This window comes from Lissotriton helveticus, chromosome 3_1, assembly GCF_964261635.1.
Source record: "Lissotriton helveticus chromosome 3_1, aLisHel1.1, whole genome shotgun sequence".
Lineage (NCBI taxonomy): Eukaryota > Metazoa > Chordata > Amphibia > Caudata > Salamandridae > Lissotriton > Lissotriton helveticus.
Window position 1 is genome coordinate 1,406,174,544 of NC_136061.1, and position 18,114 is coordinate 1,406,192,657.

General features: G+C 46.9%; 1 protein-coding gene across 1 annotated transcript in view; it reads left to right on the forward strand.

Moving 5' to 3' along the window:
* The first annotated feature begins 662 nt into the window (after positions 1–662).
* The window catches only part of NIFK (nucleolar protein interacting with the FHA domain of MKI67), a 71,278-nt gene continuing 53,826 nt past the window's right edge, over positions 663–18,114 (forward strand). Inside the window, exon 1 of the mRNA XM_078682062.1 lies at positions 663–1,038. Within this exon, the coding sequence (XP_078538188.1) occupies positions 928–1,038 (111 nt within the window). The 5' untranslated portion in view covers positions 663–927. The remainder of the gene's footprint in view (positions 1,039–18,114) is intronic.

The following is an 18,114-nucleotide window of genomic DNA, read 5'->3' on the forward strand; positions in this document are numbered from 1 at the left end:
ATGTACCTGCTTGTTATGCAATAAAGACTACTTTAATTGCTACACCTTGACGACTCTTCATTACAGGTAAGTTTATAACAGAATTGCAACTTGGTCAGCGAGGTAAAGCAGGAGCAGCAGAAGTAAACTGCATACATACCAACAGACTCACATCAGGATGTTAGCAGTCTCCCATTTGAAATTGCTTTCTGTTTCTGTTGTGATTACGTTAGTCAATGGGAAAATAAATCCCACCGATTTTTTCTGCACGATGTCCCTCTTCCCTATTTTGAAACGTTGGCACGAAACTTATACTTCTGGTATGGAACTAGGCTATTATATATCGAGTAGTATATGAGTCGCGAGCTCTGCATGAAGTTAAAAGAAAGCCTGTGACATTAAAAGATAAACAAGAAACGGGGGGTGTACGGAATACGACAAAATAGGAGTCGAACCGAAATAAACATTTGTTAAATGAAAACAGTGTTATTCAAGCTGTGAAGTGAGATCTATAATAAGAAAATATAGTAAAAAATATATATAATCCAAATCCCAACAATGAAGTTCGTTATTTCGTCCAGGATTTAAGATGAGTGAGCACAGACAGAATGTGGTCCTGTGCGGGCTGGAAAATCCCTGCCTCAACCACCCCTGTACAGTCGCAGGCGCAGCACCTTCGGAGTCCCACTGAACTTGAGGGCGGCGAATAGGCGCCAGCTCCCTGCGTCATAATACCGCGCCCCCTTAATTGTAGTTCTTGATTCTTAATGCCACGAGGACTGCCCAGAAACTTCCCGCCCCATAATTCCTCCAGTCATAGCCTTTCCCTGAGTTGTTGCAGACACAGAACAGTTTTCTTCCGCTTGTAACTGTTTCCGGCAGATGGGTGCCCTTTTCCGGTTCCGGGCCGCAGCGTGGTGTTCTTGAGGTGTGCTCACTGCTCCTGTTATGATGGGAGAAGTGGAAAAGGTTGTCCCGGAGGGTCCGCTGTTGTCGCTGGAACCGGGGCGCCAGAAGGAGTTCCAGCAGCGCGTGCGGGGTGTGAAGCAGCGGGGCGAGGTGAGAACCCGGAAGCATAAGATGCAGCGCGGAAGGATGGGGGCTGCAGAGATCTGGGATCCTGAGCTCTCGGAGCAGGGTATATATACGTCGAGGGCAGTAGGGAGAGTGTGGACGTCGTGCGTTCGAGAAAGAGTTGAGAGTAGCCCTGGAAGCAAGCCGAAAAGCATTTTGAAGAGCTGACCATAGAGACCTCTTCTGAAGTACAGTAAAGCAGGGTACAAGCACAGACTGAAAGGGTGTTGGTAGAGCATGTACATAGCTGCCAAGGTTTCAGATTGCTGTGTGTGGCAGTGTCATAATTTCAGTGTAATTATGAGTGCCATTTCATCAACTTTGAGTGATACTTTCTCGCGAGAAAAATCAAGCGACGAATACGAGGGAAACATACAAAATACAAATATCAGAAATTACACCCATTTGAGTAACGAGAAACTCTAAGATCTTAAAACGGCTGCAAAGCACCAGAAATGGAAGAGCACTACAGTAACCAGGGCTGGCTCTAGCTCTAGTGGTGCCCAATGTGACAGTATTTGTTGTAAATCGTAAATGCATTTATTTATCGCTTACAAACCTCTTTCCTTCCCCCCCCCCCCCCCCGCCCCCTCCCATGAGGCGTGGAAGTACTTTATGCTGGGCAGCACGCTGCTCCAGACCCAAGGTTAATGGTTAGTTCAGTGTTATTGGTTACTGTTAGTTATTGGGTTTAGTCTTGTGCGCTCTAAGTAAACCATTCCATGTAGTTGTTTCAGCTATTTTTTTTATCTTGGACTAAAGTAATAGTGGTGAGATGCAATCATTAGTGTAAGGGAACTCAAGCACATGGTTGGTGGGATTAAAACAGGAGTTAGAGGAGATTAGGTATTGTTATGTTGCATCGTTATGACCTTCAGCGGAAGGAAGAGAGATTGTGATATAGTAAATTAGTTTTGGGAAATTTGCTGACTTAGAGAATAGTCAAACATGCAATATGTCAGAGTAGGTTGTGCTTAGCGAGAGAAGGCATGCATAGGATGGAAGAAAAGGGAAATTTAAAGAGAAGAAAAGAGGCAACCCATTAGACGTTTTAATTAAGGGACAGTTTATTTTAGTGCCAGATTTAAGGAATGTAGTGAATATTTTTCAGACCTCATGCAAATTAAGGATGCAAAAATATAGAAAGAAAAGTTATTTACTTGTGAAGAATGTGCTATATTGTGAAATGTTTTAATAGTTACTAGAATCGGGTAAGCCATCTCTCTGCTGCTAGACATCTGCTAAACCACACATCCAGCTAACTGAGATATCAGTTTGAGGGTTGAAAGTGACAAATAACAGCTGGACGCATGTCAAGAAAATACATGGTAAATAATGTACATGTTGAAAAAGAGATTCTGGTGTTAATCCTCAGATTTGGCTCAGAGTTATTAATTTTCTTAGCAAGTGGCTGCTGATTAGACTTCCTGAAGGTCTGCCCTTTTTGTAGATGCTGTGGGTGAATAGGAGTGGTGCTGAAGGTTGAAAGGGACCCTTCAGGTGAAGCCAAGCTACCTTAATCACACTTTAGTGAAGAGCCCTCGCACCTCTTTGTGCCTCTGTTGTGGATGTTCCAAGCTAGAGGCAGTCTTGCTCTAAAGGACTTCGCTACACAAAGGCTGTGACTGAAGCTCAGCTTGGACGACATTTAAAATGTAAACATATTGAAATTTACCTTTCCCTATAAGGAAAGGTAGCTGTCTCCGTCTTGTTGTTTTTGGGTATGGGCAATTTTAAAGGCAGGATAACAATGTAAAACTCCCCTAGCAGAGGTAAACGGTTTCAAAAAAGCCAACTGGGGGAGACCGGGTTAAAGTACCTCTACCTCATGGCAGCTGTAAAACCCAACACCTATGAGGTAGCAGCAAAGCACAGGAAGCTTCACATGTTAGCGCATACTCACATTTTTAGTTTTTAGGTCTCGACCTCTGCCAATGCGCTTGCGCATTGCAGATGTCGAGATCTATAGTAGGCGAAACAAACTCTTGAACAAGTGAGGATTGTCCCCAATGCATGTGAGGTACTCAAGCGCGACGCTTCCCCAGCGCGCGCTTGGCCTCACTTCTCAATCACACCCCATATGGTCGTTCCCTCCCACTCGCTCGCACATCAAAGGCTGCTGCTCCCCTGCCAATGCACTCCCGCCCGCCCCCCCCACAGCAATGCCAAGAGCTTGTTCTATTAAGCTTTCATGTTTCCCCTTCCCTCTGTCTCTCCCAGAGCAGACCCTTCCTTCTGTGTCTCTTAGAGACACAGCTGCTTGCTTGTTTCAGTTTCGCGTTTTGCGCAAGGCAATTTCTTCCCGTTCCTCTAAACTCCCCCCTTAGTCCAATGCCTTCTCGCTCGCCGCCCCCTTCATGTTTGTGCATTCAAATGCTTGTTTTATAGTGTGAACCAGACTCAAAGCTCACCAGTTACATTATTTATTTTGAGGCAGCCCTCTGTTAATCTATCCCCCGCCTCTGCACCACACACGGCGCAGCCTCTTCTCTGGTTGCAATCCTGCTCCTTCATCTACACAAGACCCGCCTTCACTACTTTCATTCAAGTGACCCAGCCATTGCTTGCTCGTTTCAGTTTCGCGTTTTGCGCAAGGCCATTTCTTCCTGTTGGAGCTTGTTTTTCTTCTTCTGTGTGTTATTTTTGTTATCAGATTGGCGTCCGTGCCTTCTTTAGGGAGTGCGCAGTCTGTGTGCTAACCATCACTGCGACTTGCCTTGTTGTACTCTGATTAATCATTTATATGAAGTCTAGTTCCCAACAGTCGGCAATGTCTTTGTGTGTTTAGACACAGCAAGTGCATTTGTGCCAATAACATAACAAACCTTCAACCTTGAATGGACCCTTGTCCCTGGAGCATTTAGTCTTCAAAGGGCCCATCCCTGAAAAAGAAAACACATCGTGTCAGCGCGGAACACGATAGCCAAGCGGGGTAGACGAGCATTCCTGATGAGTGCTGGCTAGAGAGCGCAGCGAGTTAAGTTCTTGCTGCAGAAACAGGCATGTAACAAGCTGCTCACGGCTGGAATCCCACCGTGCCCAATTATACTTTTCATACTAAGGAGTGCTGTGATATTGATACTGAGTTAGAAAATAGTAACAAAAGTTTATTAAAGTGCTATGAAACTAATCAACTGCTTTATCAAGCGCTCTACAAAGCCCAGGACAGTATTTTAAACATGGAGATGTCGAGTTCTCATTTTCAACCAGCAGACAATTGTACCTAATCTGGAATCTGTGAAACTGACTATAAAGAAAGCAAGTTCTAGTTTCCCTACTAGGCAACGGGTGACCATGGTTGGGTGGTCTCACTACTCGGTGCTCTTGTAATTTCTGCGCTAATACAAATTATTTCTAAATAGCTTTCCACTCGCTGCCTCAGCAAAGAGGCCACCAATTGAATGAGCAGTATGTGAACTTGCAGTGAGCAGGACCAGTGTGCGTTTTGTTCTGCTTGGAGGCGGAAGCTCTGATTTCAACAGATTCATAACTCTTTCACAAACACTTAAAGGGACAGACAGATACCAATTAAAAACGCAAGCAGTACACCTAAACAATGTATAGCTTGATGCATAGACCCTCAAGCAATAAGGTCAATGGCAAATCCCGGGCAGTGTTCTCTGCCTACACCTGAAAGGCCATTACCGGTTACGGTAACACAATTCCGAGGGCCTTGCACAGATGTCCGTATACCACAAGTGACACTTGGAGCCCCTGTATTTAAAAAAAAATTTTTTAAAGTCTAAAGCAGTTTGCATTCTGGAATTCGTAGTCCCACTTTTTACACTGCACAGTGTGGGCCAGACATGCGGTTCCCTCCTGTTGTTTTGTATCCACAAGCTCTATGGGAGTCTGTGGGCAGCAGTTTGGACTGTGTTGATGCATATTTAGAAAGCCTGTTGCTCCCTGACTTTGCTTCTGTAGGTGAGTAGTCCCAAGTCCTTTTAACCCACTATCTGCTGTATTACAGCAACTAAAAGCTACACATTACCTGTGAGGAACAGAGACCACAGAGCGGAAACCGATTATACTGATGAATGCACGTCACTTTTATCTTTTTTTCCTGCCCTTGTTATATTTGAGAGGTTAGCGCCTGGATCCCCCATCCACCCCTCCTCCCCCCACATTACCTTGAATTCGGACCGTTTTACACCATGTTAATTGCGCGCGGGTGTTTATTGATAGGGTGACAGAGGCAGGCAGGCCTATTACGTGTACTCCTGTGGCAGCTTTTCAGTACTGCTGCGCTGCACTCCGCCCCCTTCATGTCTCTTCTTGACTCAGCACTGCTTGATTCTGGGCTAGTCACTTTATGCGCCAAGCTGGGGTTCTTATAGCTCGTCTCCACTCACACGTGATGTCCAAATCTGCTCTACTTCATGCCCATGCAGACAGCTCCCCCAGAAAGTAATCCCCTGAAGGGATCTTTTTTAAAGCTGCAGGTTTCAAAATCATTCCCAGGAATGACGTGAAATGATATTGTTTTATAAAGCGCACTAAAACTCAAGGTACCAAAGCGCTATTGCGAGACAGACTAATCTACCTAGTCAAACCAACCAAGAAGTAAGGGAACTGTAGTGAGAAAACCAAGTTTCCAACTGCGTTTTAAGGGAGTCCTGCTTCAGAATTGTGAGTGGGCTCTGCCTTTCATCCTTCTAAAGTAGATCAAGCAAGCAGCATGCATTAGAGCCACACCTCCCTCATGTACTGATCTGATTGTTCCCAAACCACGTTTCTTTCGCTTTGCCAACACACGCCACAATGTTTGGAGCAGGTCTTCGAACCGCATGCACAGAAGACCTCTCTCCCATCCGTCCAGTACACTCACTCACCCTCCCTCACCCTCCCTCCCTCACCCTCCCTCCCTCACCCTCCCTCACCCTCACTCACCACTCACCCACCCTCACTCACCCACCCTCACTCACTCACCCACCCTCACTCACTCACTCACTCACCCACCCTCACTCACCCACCCACCCTCACCCACCCACCCTCACTCACCCTCACTCACCCACCCTCACTCACCCACCCTCACTCACCCACCCTCACTCACCCACCCTCACTCACCCACCCTCACTCACCCACCCTCACTCACCCTCACTCACTCACCCTCACTCATTCACCCTCACTCACTCACCCTCACTCACTCACTCACTCACCCTCACTCACTCACCCTCACTCACTCACCCTCACTCACTCACCCTCACTCACTCACTCACCCTCACTCACTCACCCTCACTCACTCACTCACCCTCACTCACTCACCCTCACTCACTCACCCTCACTCACTCACCCTCACTCACTCACCCTCACTCACTCACCCTCACTCACTCACCCTCACTCACTCACCCTCACTCACTCACTCACCCTCACTCACTCACTCACCCTCACTCACTCACCCTCACTCACTCACCCTCACTCACCCTCACTCACTCACCCTCACTCACTCACCCTCACTCACTCACCCTCACTCACTCACCCTCACTCACTCACCCTCACTCACTCACCCTCACTCACTCACCCTCACTCACTCACCCTCACTCACTCACCCTCACTCACTCACCCTCACTCACTCACCCTCACTCACTCACCCTCACTCACTCACCCTCACTCACTCACCCTCACTCACTCACCCTCACTCACTCACCCTCACTCACTCACTCACCCTCACTCACTCACTCACCCTCACTCACTCACCCTCACTCACTCACCCTCACTCACTCACCCTCACTCACTCACCCTCACTCACTCACTCACCCTCACTCACTCACCCTCACTCACTCACCCTCACTCACTCACTCACCCTCACTCACTCACCCTCACTCACTCACCCTCACTCACTCACCCTCACTCACTCACCCTCACTCACTCACCCTCACTCACTCACCCTCACTCACTCACCCTCACTCACTCACCCTCACTCACTCACTCACCCTCACTCACTCACCCTCACTCACTCACTCACTCACCCTCACTCACTCACCCTCACTCACTCACCCTCACTCACTCACTCACCCTCTCACTCACTCACTCACTCACCCTCACTCACTCACTCACCCTCACTCACTCACCCTCACTCACTCACTCACCCTCACTCACTCACTCACCCTCACTCACTCACCCTCACTCACTCACCCTCACTCACTCACCCTCACTCACTCACCCTCACTCACCCTCACTCACTCACCCTCACTCACTCACCCTCACTCACTCACCCTCACTCACTCACCCTCACTCACTCACCCTCACTCACTCACCCTCACTCACTCACCCTCACTCACTCACTCACCCTCCCTCACCCTCCCTCCCTCACCCTCCCTCCCTCACCCTCCCTCACCCTCCCTCACCCACTCACCCTCACCAGCATAGCATAACAAAACAAAGCATAGGATAGCAAAACAAAACATAACATAACAAAACATAGCATAGCAAAACATAACATAGCATAGCAAAACATAACATAGCATAGCAAAACATAGCATAGCTTAACAAAACACAACAAAGCATAGCATAACACAAATTGGCATAACAAAACATAGCATAACAAAACATAGCATAACAAAACAAACCATAACATAGCAAAACATAGCAAAGCACAACAAAACATAACATAACATAGCATACATAACAAAACATAGCATACATAACAAAACATAGCATAATAAAACACAACAAAACATATCATAGCATAACAAAACAGCATAGCATAACAAAGCATAGCATAGAAAAACATAGCATAACAAAACAGCATAGCATAACAAAACGCAGCATAGCATGGCATAACAAATCAAATCATAGGATAGTACAGCATAGCATAGCATAACAGAACAAAACCTAGGATAGCATAACAAAACATAGCATCGCATATAGCATCACTCCGCACCACCACAGCATCACTCGTTCGCCATCACAACATCGCTCAGCGCCACCACAGCTTCAATCTGTGCAACCATTCAACAATACCTGGTTCAAATATGTTCTCTCAATGTTTCAAGCTCTATTACAAATGTAACAAAAAGATGTTAATATTTCACTTCTGTTCTTGGATTTTCATCACAATAAAATACACTGAACATAATCTTCACAAAAGTTATTTATACAACTTCAAGCTATTGCCATTATAAATTACAATAACTTTTATTTAAGTATTAATTATTGAAAAAATTAAAAGCCCTTGTTATTTGTAATATCAATACATGTAAGTCACGTAAATACAACACATATTGCATTACAAATGCTATAGGTGTCACATTGGCGAAAGTTATAACTATTGGCATTGTAAATGACAAAGCTATTAATTTAGCTATTTTCAAAAAACAAAACCTAAATAAAAAAATTGTCATTTACAATACCAATAGCTCAAACTTTCCTAATGCGAGACCTATTGCATTGCAAATGCTTGTTATTCTTTTCCTCTGCATCCAAAAATGTATTTTCTGCTGCACTACAAGGTTGTGGCTGCCTCAATGCGCCAAACACCACCATTCAGTTTACTGCACTGGAAGGGGGGGCTCTCTAGCTCTCCCTTCCTCCCAGACATGTTTGACAGCTGTGAACTCTAAAACGGGAAAGTAAACTTAATTTGCAACTGAATTGATTCATTTTGGGGCCAAATAAAATAAATACATTTTAAAATAAACCGCTAAAAAATAGGAAAACATCCAGAAAAAAAGCCAGCAAACATGGCCACGTAATGTTTACAAATTTCCAGTCCAAAACCACCTTTCCGCAAATCCTCTCTCAGGGAAGGGGTGGCTTACAGCAGTCTGTGTCCCTGCAGCTCGCAACTGGGATGCTGCCAAGATTATTAACAGGAGCATGGCAGGTCAGAGAGAAGGAGGCTAGTACGATTTCTCTGACATACCTTGGCACCCTGTCCATGTTTAAGAGCAAGACTGCCACAAGTTTCTACACTGTGTTTGACACAGACCATACTGTCGAAAGTCCCGCAAATGCAGTGTTTGTCACATGCCCCTCTTAATGTTCAAGTCCGTCTATCACAAGCCCCCCCTCACACAGCTGCCCGGGATTAGCAGTGTTTCTGTTGCCAAGCACAATAGTGACAAGCAAACTGTCCTACTGAAAAAGAAACTAAAAGGCAACACATTGCTTTACATGTGTCTGCTTCACTCTGGTATCACTCTTCATTTTCACTAGTAACCGGCTCCTGGTGTCTCCAACTGGTCGCCAACTATTCCCAGGCCTCATCAGGGGAAGTAAAGAACCAGGTCTTGCCCCTCAGATTCAATGCGCACTTTGGCGGGATAGAGCATCGAGTATTTCACTTCTTTCTTTCTCAAGGCCTTTTTGACTTCTAAAAAATTTCGCCTTTGCACTTTTAGCGTAAAGTCTCTAAAGAAGGTAATCCGCGCATTATCATACAATACTGGCGGAGCAGTCCAGGCAGTTGGAAGAATAGAATTACGATCTCTGAAGTAAAAAAAACAAGGTGGGCAGGTAGGGGGTGCGGTGGAGCCCCTGGTGAGGGCAACCCTCCTGTACTCTGTGCGCCTCTTCCACGGAAGAGAACTTGGAGAGTCGTTGGGGCTGGAGGTGCTTGAGGATAAGTTCCTCCACAAATAGATCCGCTGCTGGCCCGTCAGCGCGTTCCTGGATCTCTAAAATTCGGACATTAGGGGGCCGGGATCCGCCCTCGTAATCCTCCAATCGCTCTCCCTCTTCCAAAAATTTGTTTGAGGTCTCTAATTCTGTCACTTGCGTCTTGAGACATTTTGTGTCCTGCAGCAAGGTAGTGGTTAAAACTTCCACTTCCTTGACGTGAGACCCTAAGTTGCGTAGATCAGCCGGCATTAGAGAGCCTTCGGTCATGACTGTGTCTATGCGGAGTTCCAGCGCTGTACGAACTCCCTGAATGGCCGCTATAATGTGAAGAGATGAAAGGGTCGCCTCTGGTGTCAGTGGGATATTTAAGGCCTGTTGATCCGGAGAGCCTTCCAGAACATCATGTCTCTTTGCCTGTTGAAATGTATCAATCTTCGCTTGATGGGACCCCTTCGCAGCCTTTCCACTGGTCATCCTGTGAATGTTCAGAGTAGCTTCTGTGGGGGGCAGGGATACTCCCCGCAGCGTGTCCCCTGGGGACTAGTGTGTCCAGCGCAGCCTTTTGGGTTTCTCCCTGCATTCCACCCTTCTAATCACCCAGCACCACAGTTCGTGGCCCATGGTCACGGGGCCCAGTTCGGTGCTGGAACTCGAGGCATGTCCAGTATTATTTTTAGAATTGCGGTTTGTTTGCTCTGTCCGCTTGGTCGTGGAGTGGTGATAATACTCCAGGACTACCTTCTGCATTAAGGTAGTGATTAGGCCAGGTTTTCCCTTCCCAAGCCGCCCCCTTGTTGTCTGGCTATGCCAGGTTCCAGTAGACCCTCTGGTTTTCCAAGGCAACTTCTGCCCACTGTCCCTCTGGCAACAAGCACCTCGCAGGTCCGCAGAGACTGGGCCGTGCCGAATGTCTCGTCTCCGCTGGACAAGGATTTTAGTGCCGAAGACAGCCCCAGAGCTCTTCACGCTCATAGCGGGAGGGGCCGGCGTCCCACTCTGTTCTCCTAACCACCGTAGTCGGGAGGCCATCTCCACGCCCAGGAGTTTTGTTTCCGGCCTTGGGTGCTCCGACGAGTTCCAGGAAAGTCAGATTGTGGCGTCTATTTACACTGAACCACTACGTTGTTCACCCTTCCGGGGCCACTGAGCCCGGTTGTACGGAGCAGCGCTCACGCCATATTCATAGAGCAGCCCTTCGTCGAGGGAGAAACCGCTGGCGCATGGATCTATTGACGGATATTTTGGGGAAATATAGTGGTGGGTTGCGGAGCCTCTTCACGAAATGGCCACCTTCGGCGGTTCTTCTGTGGTTTTTTTTATAGTTCAGAACGTTAATGTGGACACTGAGATATTCACTTAACTATAACATCACTTTAACCTTTGTTTTTTTTCCAGTGAAATTCTTTTTTTTTTTTTTCTCAACATAAAGTAATATAATATTACAATAAATAATGCCAATACCGCAATGCTGCACGCAGCCTTCAACCGCGCCCAGCTGAGGTTTGCCTACCGGGCCAGGCCCTGCGGCCAACCCCTCGCTGCTTACCGCCTTCGGCCATACACAGCAGGGGGTTGCACACACGGCAACTGCCAGGTCATGTTTCCCAACCCACCTGGAGGCAGCCAACCTCGCTCAGCCTTTGCTCATGCATGGCATGAGGTTGGCTGCAGAGCCATGCATCCAGCTCCCTGCCGGCAGCCAATCTCATGCTGTGCATGACCTTTGGTCCAGCTCAGCATGAGTTTGGCCACATGTCCAGCTGGCTGCCAACCCCACACAGTGCTCAGCCTCTGACGGAACCCATCCCCAGTGGCCCAAAAATCTATCTGTCTATCCCAAATCCACCAAGTAATTGTACCTGAAACAGACTAAGCACTCACGGGGAGAGTTCTGAGAAAATGTATTCAAAGACTCAGAACTCGGGCACACCAAGACCTGTTTCGGCACTTAGCCTTTGTCAATTGTTGCACGAAAACGCGGCGGCCGCCATTAGTATTTATCTATACACGTACATTTCAAGTTACCGGTACATAGGCATGGAGAGAGGACACAAAAAAAGCATACTCAACAAATGTCCGCCTTCTCTAAATGTGTGTGTGTGTGTGTGTATATGTGTATGTGTGTGTGTATATATAAATGTGTGCAGCAGTCCTCTCAGAGCTTTAATTGGCTCCGGAGACCCCATTCCCGGAGGAGAGTTCCTTTTGAAAAGGGGAGGCCATGAGGCGGATCCCCACTAGGGATTTCATCCCCCGTGCCAAATACAATTAAACAGGGGAGTGAAGCGTGCTGCTCTCCCTCCCCAAGTCTTCTTGGGCCCGTGGACCCCAACCCTGGGGCCAGAATCTGAGTCACACTCCGCGTGCCTCATTAGGCCCTGGAGACCCCATCTGTCACCGGGAGCACCTACATACCAGATATTGAAGGCTGCGGGGGAAGCCCCATGGCAGAGCCAACTCCCGCATGGTACAGGAGCTGACATTGCTCACGTCTGGAGGGAGCAGCTATTTCCGCTTGCCTCCTGTGGATGGGAGTATATATGGGTACTTTTTCCTTACCTGAATCAGTGACTTCCAGGCTCTGCAGTTAAGGCAGCCTTTTAGTCTTGAGAGTGTACTATATCTCTCAGTCTTGGAATGTAAGTAGATCCTATGTTCCGTTGGGCCATCCCATTCTTACCAGGCTTACCTTTTTAGAGGCCGGTAAAATTGCTTACATTCTTAAGCAGTGTGACTTCTCTTTTGGGTCCTGATAAATGCATTGGAACCCTTTTGAATGCCTTGGAACCCTTTTTAGGGTCAATTGCAGTCTGAAACATGTTGACCACATAAAGGGCGTATAGATTGTTACTAACCCTGTAAGCATCTGTTCTTGGCATGTAGTGCTGCAGATTCACATGGCACGCGCAAGTCCACCAGCCTGCAATGATCCACCGCGGATTCCCTCACCACCACCCTGAGCAGTACCCCTCAAGTCTCCAGAACCACTCTCGCTCAGATGCATTTAATTAGTTATATAGCACCACTCATATCAGTGTAGGGTGTCAGTGAACTTTGCATCGCACATACATTACACAGAGCCAATAGATCATACTTTTGTAAATCACTGTCAGAAATGTGACAAAAGCCAGAGGACTACAAAGTGTAGGAGTGACATGTTATACTGGTAAGCGGTATAGTTTAAGAGTGTTTGGTCTAGAAAAACACAAGTTCACAATTTAAAAAGAAACACCATAGTTAAGGGTTCTCTTTAAAAATAAGAACAGAGTTCTGCATAAAATAAACCTTCCTGCAACATTAATCTGTGCTCTAATCTATACTTTGCAGCATGCATGCAGTTCTTTGATAAGATAAAAGTTAATAGCTCACTGTTCTATATTTGAATTTTTACTTATAAATAGCAAGTAACAAAAGGATGAGTATGTCTCTTTTAAAAGCAGTAACCCACTGACCTGTTTACTTTATAGGCAGTTTGTGTTCTGCATGGGACATGTTCTTTGCAGCAGGCATATTAACGCTCTGCTCTACCAATGAGTCCAAACCTCAACTAGACAAAACTCCAATGTCTCTCCAGGAAGAACATTAATCACAGGAGTTATTTTTTTGGCTATTTGGGGTAGTTTGCGCTTGGGCCCCTGTAACTTTTTGACCACATAAGATATCCATGCCAAATTTGAGCCCTTTTCTTCCAACACCATGGGAATTTTATTGGTACCCCGGGTTTGTTGATTCCCCAGGAGGAGACCCAGAAATTCGCCGAAATACAGATGCATTTGGGGGGTTTTGGCAAAAAATGGGAAAAAAGGACTGCTGATGAAAGCATCTGTTTTTTTCCCTGCAAATAGTATAAAAAAGAGTTTGTGGTGCTGAACTCGCCATCTTCCCAGGTTTTCAAGGTCTGACAGACTTTTGTCAGAAAACCAAAACATTTGACACAGTTTTGGCATTTTACTGGGACATGGCCTAATTTTGCTGTTTTTTGGACGTTCAACCTCCTTCCAGTTAATAGTAAAAATGGGTATGAAAGCAATGATGGATCCTGGAAAGCTATACATTTCTGAAAAGTAGACCATATTCTGAATTCAGCAAGGGATCATTTGTGTAGATCCTTCAAGGTTTTCTTATAGAAACTAACAGTTGAAAATAAGAAAAATTGAAAATGAGTTAAAAAAAAAAAGCAGTTTGTGCAATTATGACAGATTTTTTTTTTTTTTTAAACAATATACCGTTACATCCGCTGGACTCTTCTGGTTGTGGGGATATATCGGACTTGTAGGTCCACCGAGAAACTGAGGAACCCAGAGCCAATAACTGAGCAGCGTCTTGCAATGCTTTTTTATTGTGTTCTGGGTGTATAGCAATTAATTTGGGACAATATAAACAGGGGAAAATAGGTATGAAAGACACCTATGTATTTCTGAAATGGGAACAAAATATAGAGTTTAGAAACAGTGGCTATTTGCACATCTCCGAAATTGTGGGCACCCATACCAGCATGTGAATTATAGGACATTTTTGAAAGTGACTTCTTTTTTACACATTCTTACATTTGGAAGGCAGAATGCATTGAAAGTCAATAGGCAATATCAGTTGCTTTATAATTCTATGTTCCCCTAAGTCTCCGGATAAAAATGGGACCTCACTTGTGTGGGTAGGTGTAGTGCCTGCGACAGGAAACGGCCCAAAACGCAACATGGACACACCACATTTTCACTGTGAAAACTGACTCTTTTTTTGCAAAGCACCTAGCTGTAGATTTTTAACCCTACCTCTGCCGGCACCTAGAGAAACCTAGCAAACCTGTACATTTTGGAAAACTAGACACCCAGGGGACTCCAGGTTGGGGTGACTTGTCTGGCTCTCTCCGGGTTCTGGTACCAAGAATACCATGCAAACTATTTTTTTAAAAAGTGGAAAGTTCTGGAATTCGCGTGGATCCACAAATCTCCTACCACCCAGCTTTCCCCCAGGTCTCCTGATAAAAATGGTACCTCAGTCGCGTGAGTGGGTTAAGTACTTACAACAAGCAAGGGACCAAAACATATTGCGTAGACATCAAACTTACCTATCACAAAACAACCTGGTTTTGCAAAGGGGGTCGCCAAGAGCACATCACCGGACACCTAAAAAACCTCCACTGGCTTCCCGTCAACAAAAGAATTACTTTCCGCCTTCTTACCCACGCACACAAGGCCCTTTATAATCTAGGACCCGAATGCCTCAACACCCGACTGTCCTTCTACATTCCCACTCTCCAACTAAGATCATCCAATCAAGCCCTCGCCGCAGTCCCGCGCATCCGAAAAACCACCATGGGCGGCAGATCCTTCTCCTTCCTGGCTGCCAAGACCTGGAACTCACTCCCCACCCACCTCCGCCTTACTCGGAACCACATTTCCTTCAGAAAAGAACTAAAAACCTGGCTATTCGACAAACAGTGAACCCCTCCCCCTAGCGCCTTGAGACCCTCTGGGTGAGTAGTGCGCTATATAAATGCTTGAACTTGAACCTGAGTTTTTGACTCCGGGCTTGGTGCCCATCTTGGGAAACCTACCAAACCCATACATTTCTGAAAACTAGACACGGGGGGGGGGTCCATCAAGGTATGGCTTGCGTGGGCCCCCCAATGTTTTACTACCCAGAATTCCCTGCAAACCTATCGATGGACTCACCCTTTTGGTTTGCTTTTCCAGCTTAGTCGTAAACAATGCTTGGTGTGTCCCCTCACTGAGGCCAAGTGCTTGCTGGGCCTTCCTTAGGGGTCCCCGGATAGAGAGACCTGCCCTTGCCTCCAGAGGAGAATGATCCATGGTGCCCGGAGTGGATCAAACACGGCAGGGGTCGTCTGGGTAAAGCGAGAGCCCTTCAAGCAGTGAAAGAAGACATTGTATCTCACCTTCAAAACATGAAGCAGGAATCTTGCCAGAACTCTATTTCGGACATTTGACTCTGAATGAGACTTCTGCAGGGCCCCGGCGTCGGAGCTGGACGTTTTCTTCTTGGGGAAGGACATGTTCTTGATCTGAAATTCTTGCTTCCACTGGATTTATCAGAATACTCTGGCGATGCCATGACTGTAAGAGTACTACTACTTCTTTCTCTCTCCCTTCTCTTCGCTATTACAATGTTGGGTCCCTAAATCAAACTAAACTCCTCTCCCTTAACGTAAATGGGCTTAATTCCCCCAGTAAACGGAAACAGTTATGGCACTACCCTCTACTTCACAATCCCAACATAATCTTTCTACAGGAGACCCACCTGCATAGGGAGGATTTCCCTCGAATGACACATCCAAAATATCCTTCCCAATACTGGCCAAACACTGATAGTAAAACACTGGGGGTGGGTATCCTTTTTAAGTGGTGATTTAGCTCTAAATTGCTGCTTTTAAATGTATATGCCCCTAACCAGACATAAGACTTATTTCTCTGTGGGGTTCTTCAGGACTAGCTCCATAAGACCCGGGTTGAGGTAGTACTGGGAGGATATTTTAACTTGGTATGGGATTCCACTCTGGACAGGAGTTCCTCCCATTTTTATGGCATGGGAGCATGTCAGCTCGGCTCAAACGGAAGATCGCCAACTCTGGCCTGGTTGATGCTTGCCGATACCCACTTCCCAATGCCCAAGATTAACCCTTTTATTCACATGTGCGTCAGTCATACTCCCCAATTGACTGTTTCTTACCTATACCCTTCTGCGCAGCCTGAAGACAGTGCTGATTTCAGATATCTGTTTCAGATCACGCGCATATAAAGCTGACCTGGCCGTCCTGGACTGGCACCCCAGGTTTTTCCCTTCGCTGGCGGCTTCTACCCCAGTTATTGTGCAATGCAGTAGTTAGGGCTGCCATTACTGAAGCGATTCAATAACATTTTGAACTCCACGCCCTACCGGACATCCCTCCTCATGTGCTATGGGATGGCTTTAAAGCCACAGTATGGGCCGTCATTTCCTCGATAGCGTGGACACGCGAAGCACATCTTTTCGAAACCATACTCACCGAAGAGATTAAAACCCTGGAAGGCTTAGAGGAGTGCAACCCTTCCACCCGTTGCAAGCCCCAGCTCGCGATACTTGTGGTCCGTTGCGAGCCCACTTAGTAAACAAAGCTGAACGCATCCTCTTGGCCCTTAAGCCAAAATATTATGATGGGGGAACAAAGTGGAAACCCTCTAGCTTGCCGCCGCTGTCAGTGCGCCAACTCTCCCACATCACTAAGCTCCGCACCGTAAACTTTGGCATTGTAGTGTGGGAAGTAGAGAAGCGGAAAACATTTCAGTTATTATCAGCCTCTCTATACAAGTGGAGGGGAAGATCTGGCAGCCATCTATGCCCTTCTGCGGGAGTGCCCATGGACGCCTTTGATACCACAACTTGCCTGAGATATAGAAAACCACTTTACGGTGGCAAAACTTAAAAAGGCTCTAGGGGACATGCCAGTGGGAAAAGCCCCTGGTCCCGATGGACTACCAGTTTCCTTTTTAAGATCTTCCCTGCCTTGAAAGACCATTTGCTCTTGCTCTTCAATTCCTTTACCCACATAACTGGGCTTACGCCTACGATGTTGGGGGCAGACATCTCCCTCATTCCTAAACCAGAGAGGGACTCGGGTCTCGGTTCCTCTTAGACCTATTAAATACTGATGCTACTTTTTTACTAAAATGCTGGATCAATCAGCCTCCTTCCGGGCCTGATTGATCCTGACCAGGTCGGCTTTATTCAACATTGCCAGGGTCCAGATAATCCTAGGTGCCTTGCTCACTTAATAGAAAAAGTACATATGCTAAATATTCCTGCCCTTCTCTTGTAGTTAGATGCTGAGAAGGCGTTTGAAAGGGTCAGCTGGGATTTCTTATGTGCTGTCTTTCTTAAGATAGGGCTGGGCCCCGGTCATGGTTACTAGGATCATGCTTTCCCACACTGAACCAATGGCCTCTATTCGGGTTAATGGCAAATCTACAGACTCCATCCCAATTTAGCGAGGCACCCGACGGGTGTGTCCTTTGTTCCCTCTCCTTTTTAGGTCTCGCCTGTCGATGCGCATGCGCATCGAGCTTGCGAGACTATTGGGGCTTAAACAGTCTTTAACCAACTTGCAAGGAATCGTGGCGATTCCTTGCAGTGCCCGTGAAATTCAAGCTCAATGCGCATGCGCATTGACATTAAAAGCGCGTGCACATGCCCCCAGCCGCCTGCCTTGCATGTCTTTTCCCTCAGCCGCACTCCTCCCACACCCCCGCTCCGCCCCCTCCCCTGTCTGCCGTGTCGCATTTCTTCAGGGCACTTTCTCCACGGCCGCCAGGCCACATCAAAGGCTTCCCCAGCACTGCCCCACCCATCAATCACCATCCCACTGCCACCCCCCTCCCTCTCCATATGGTGCGCTCTGCCTCAGGCCTCTGAGCCGTCCCTACGCTCCCCACCCACCCCCATCCTTCACACCCTTTGTCATTACTTCGGCCCAAGCCTGAGCCATCCCTACGCTCCCCGCCCACC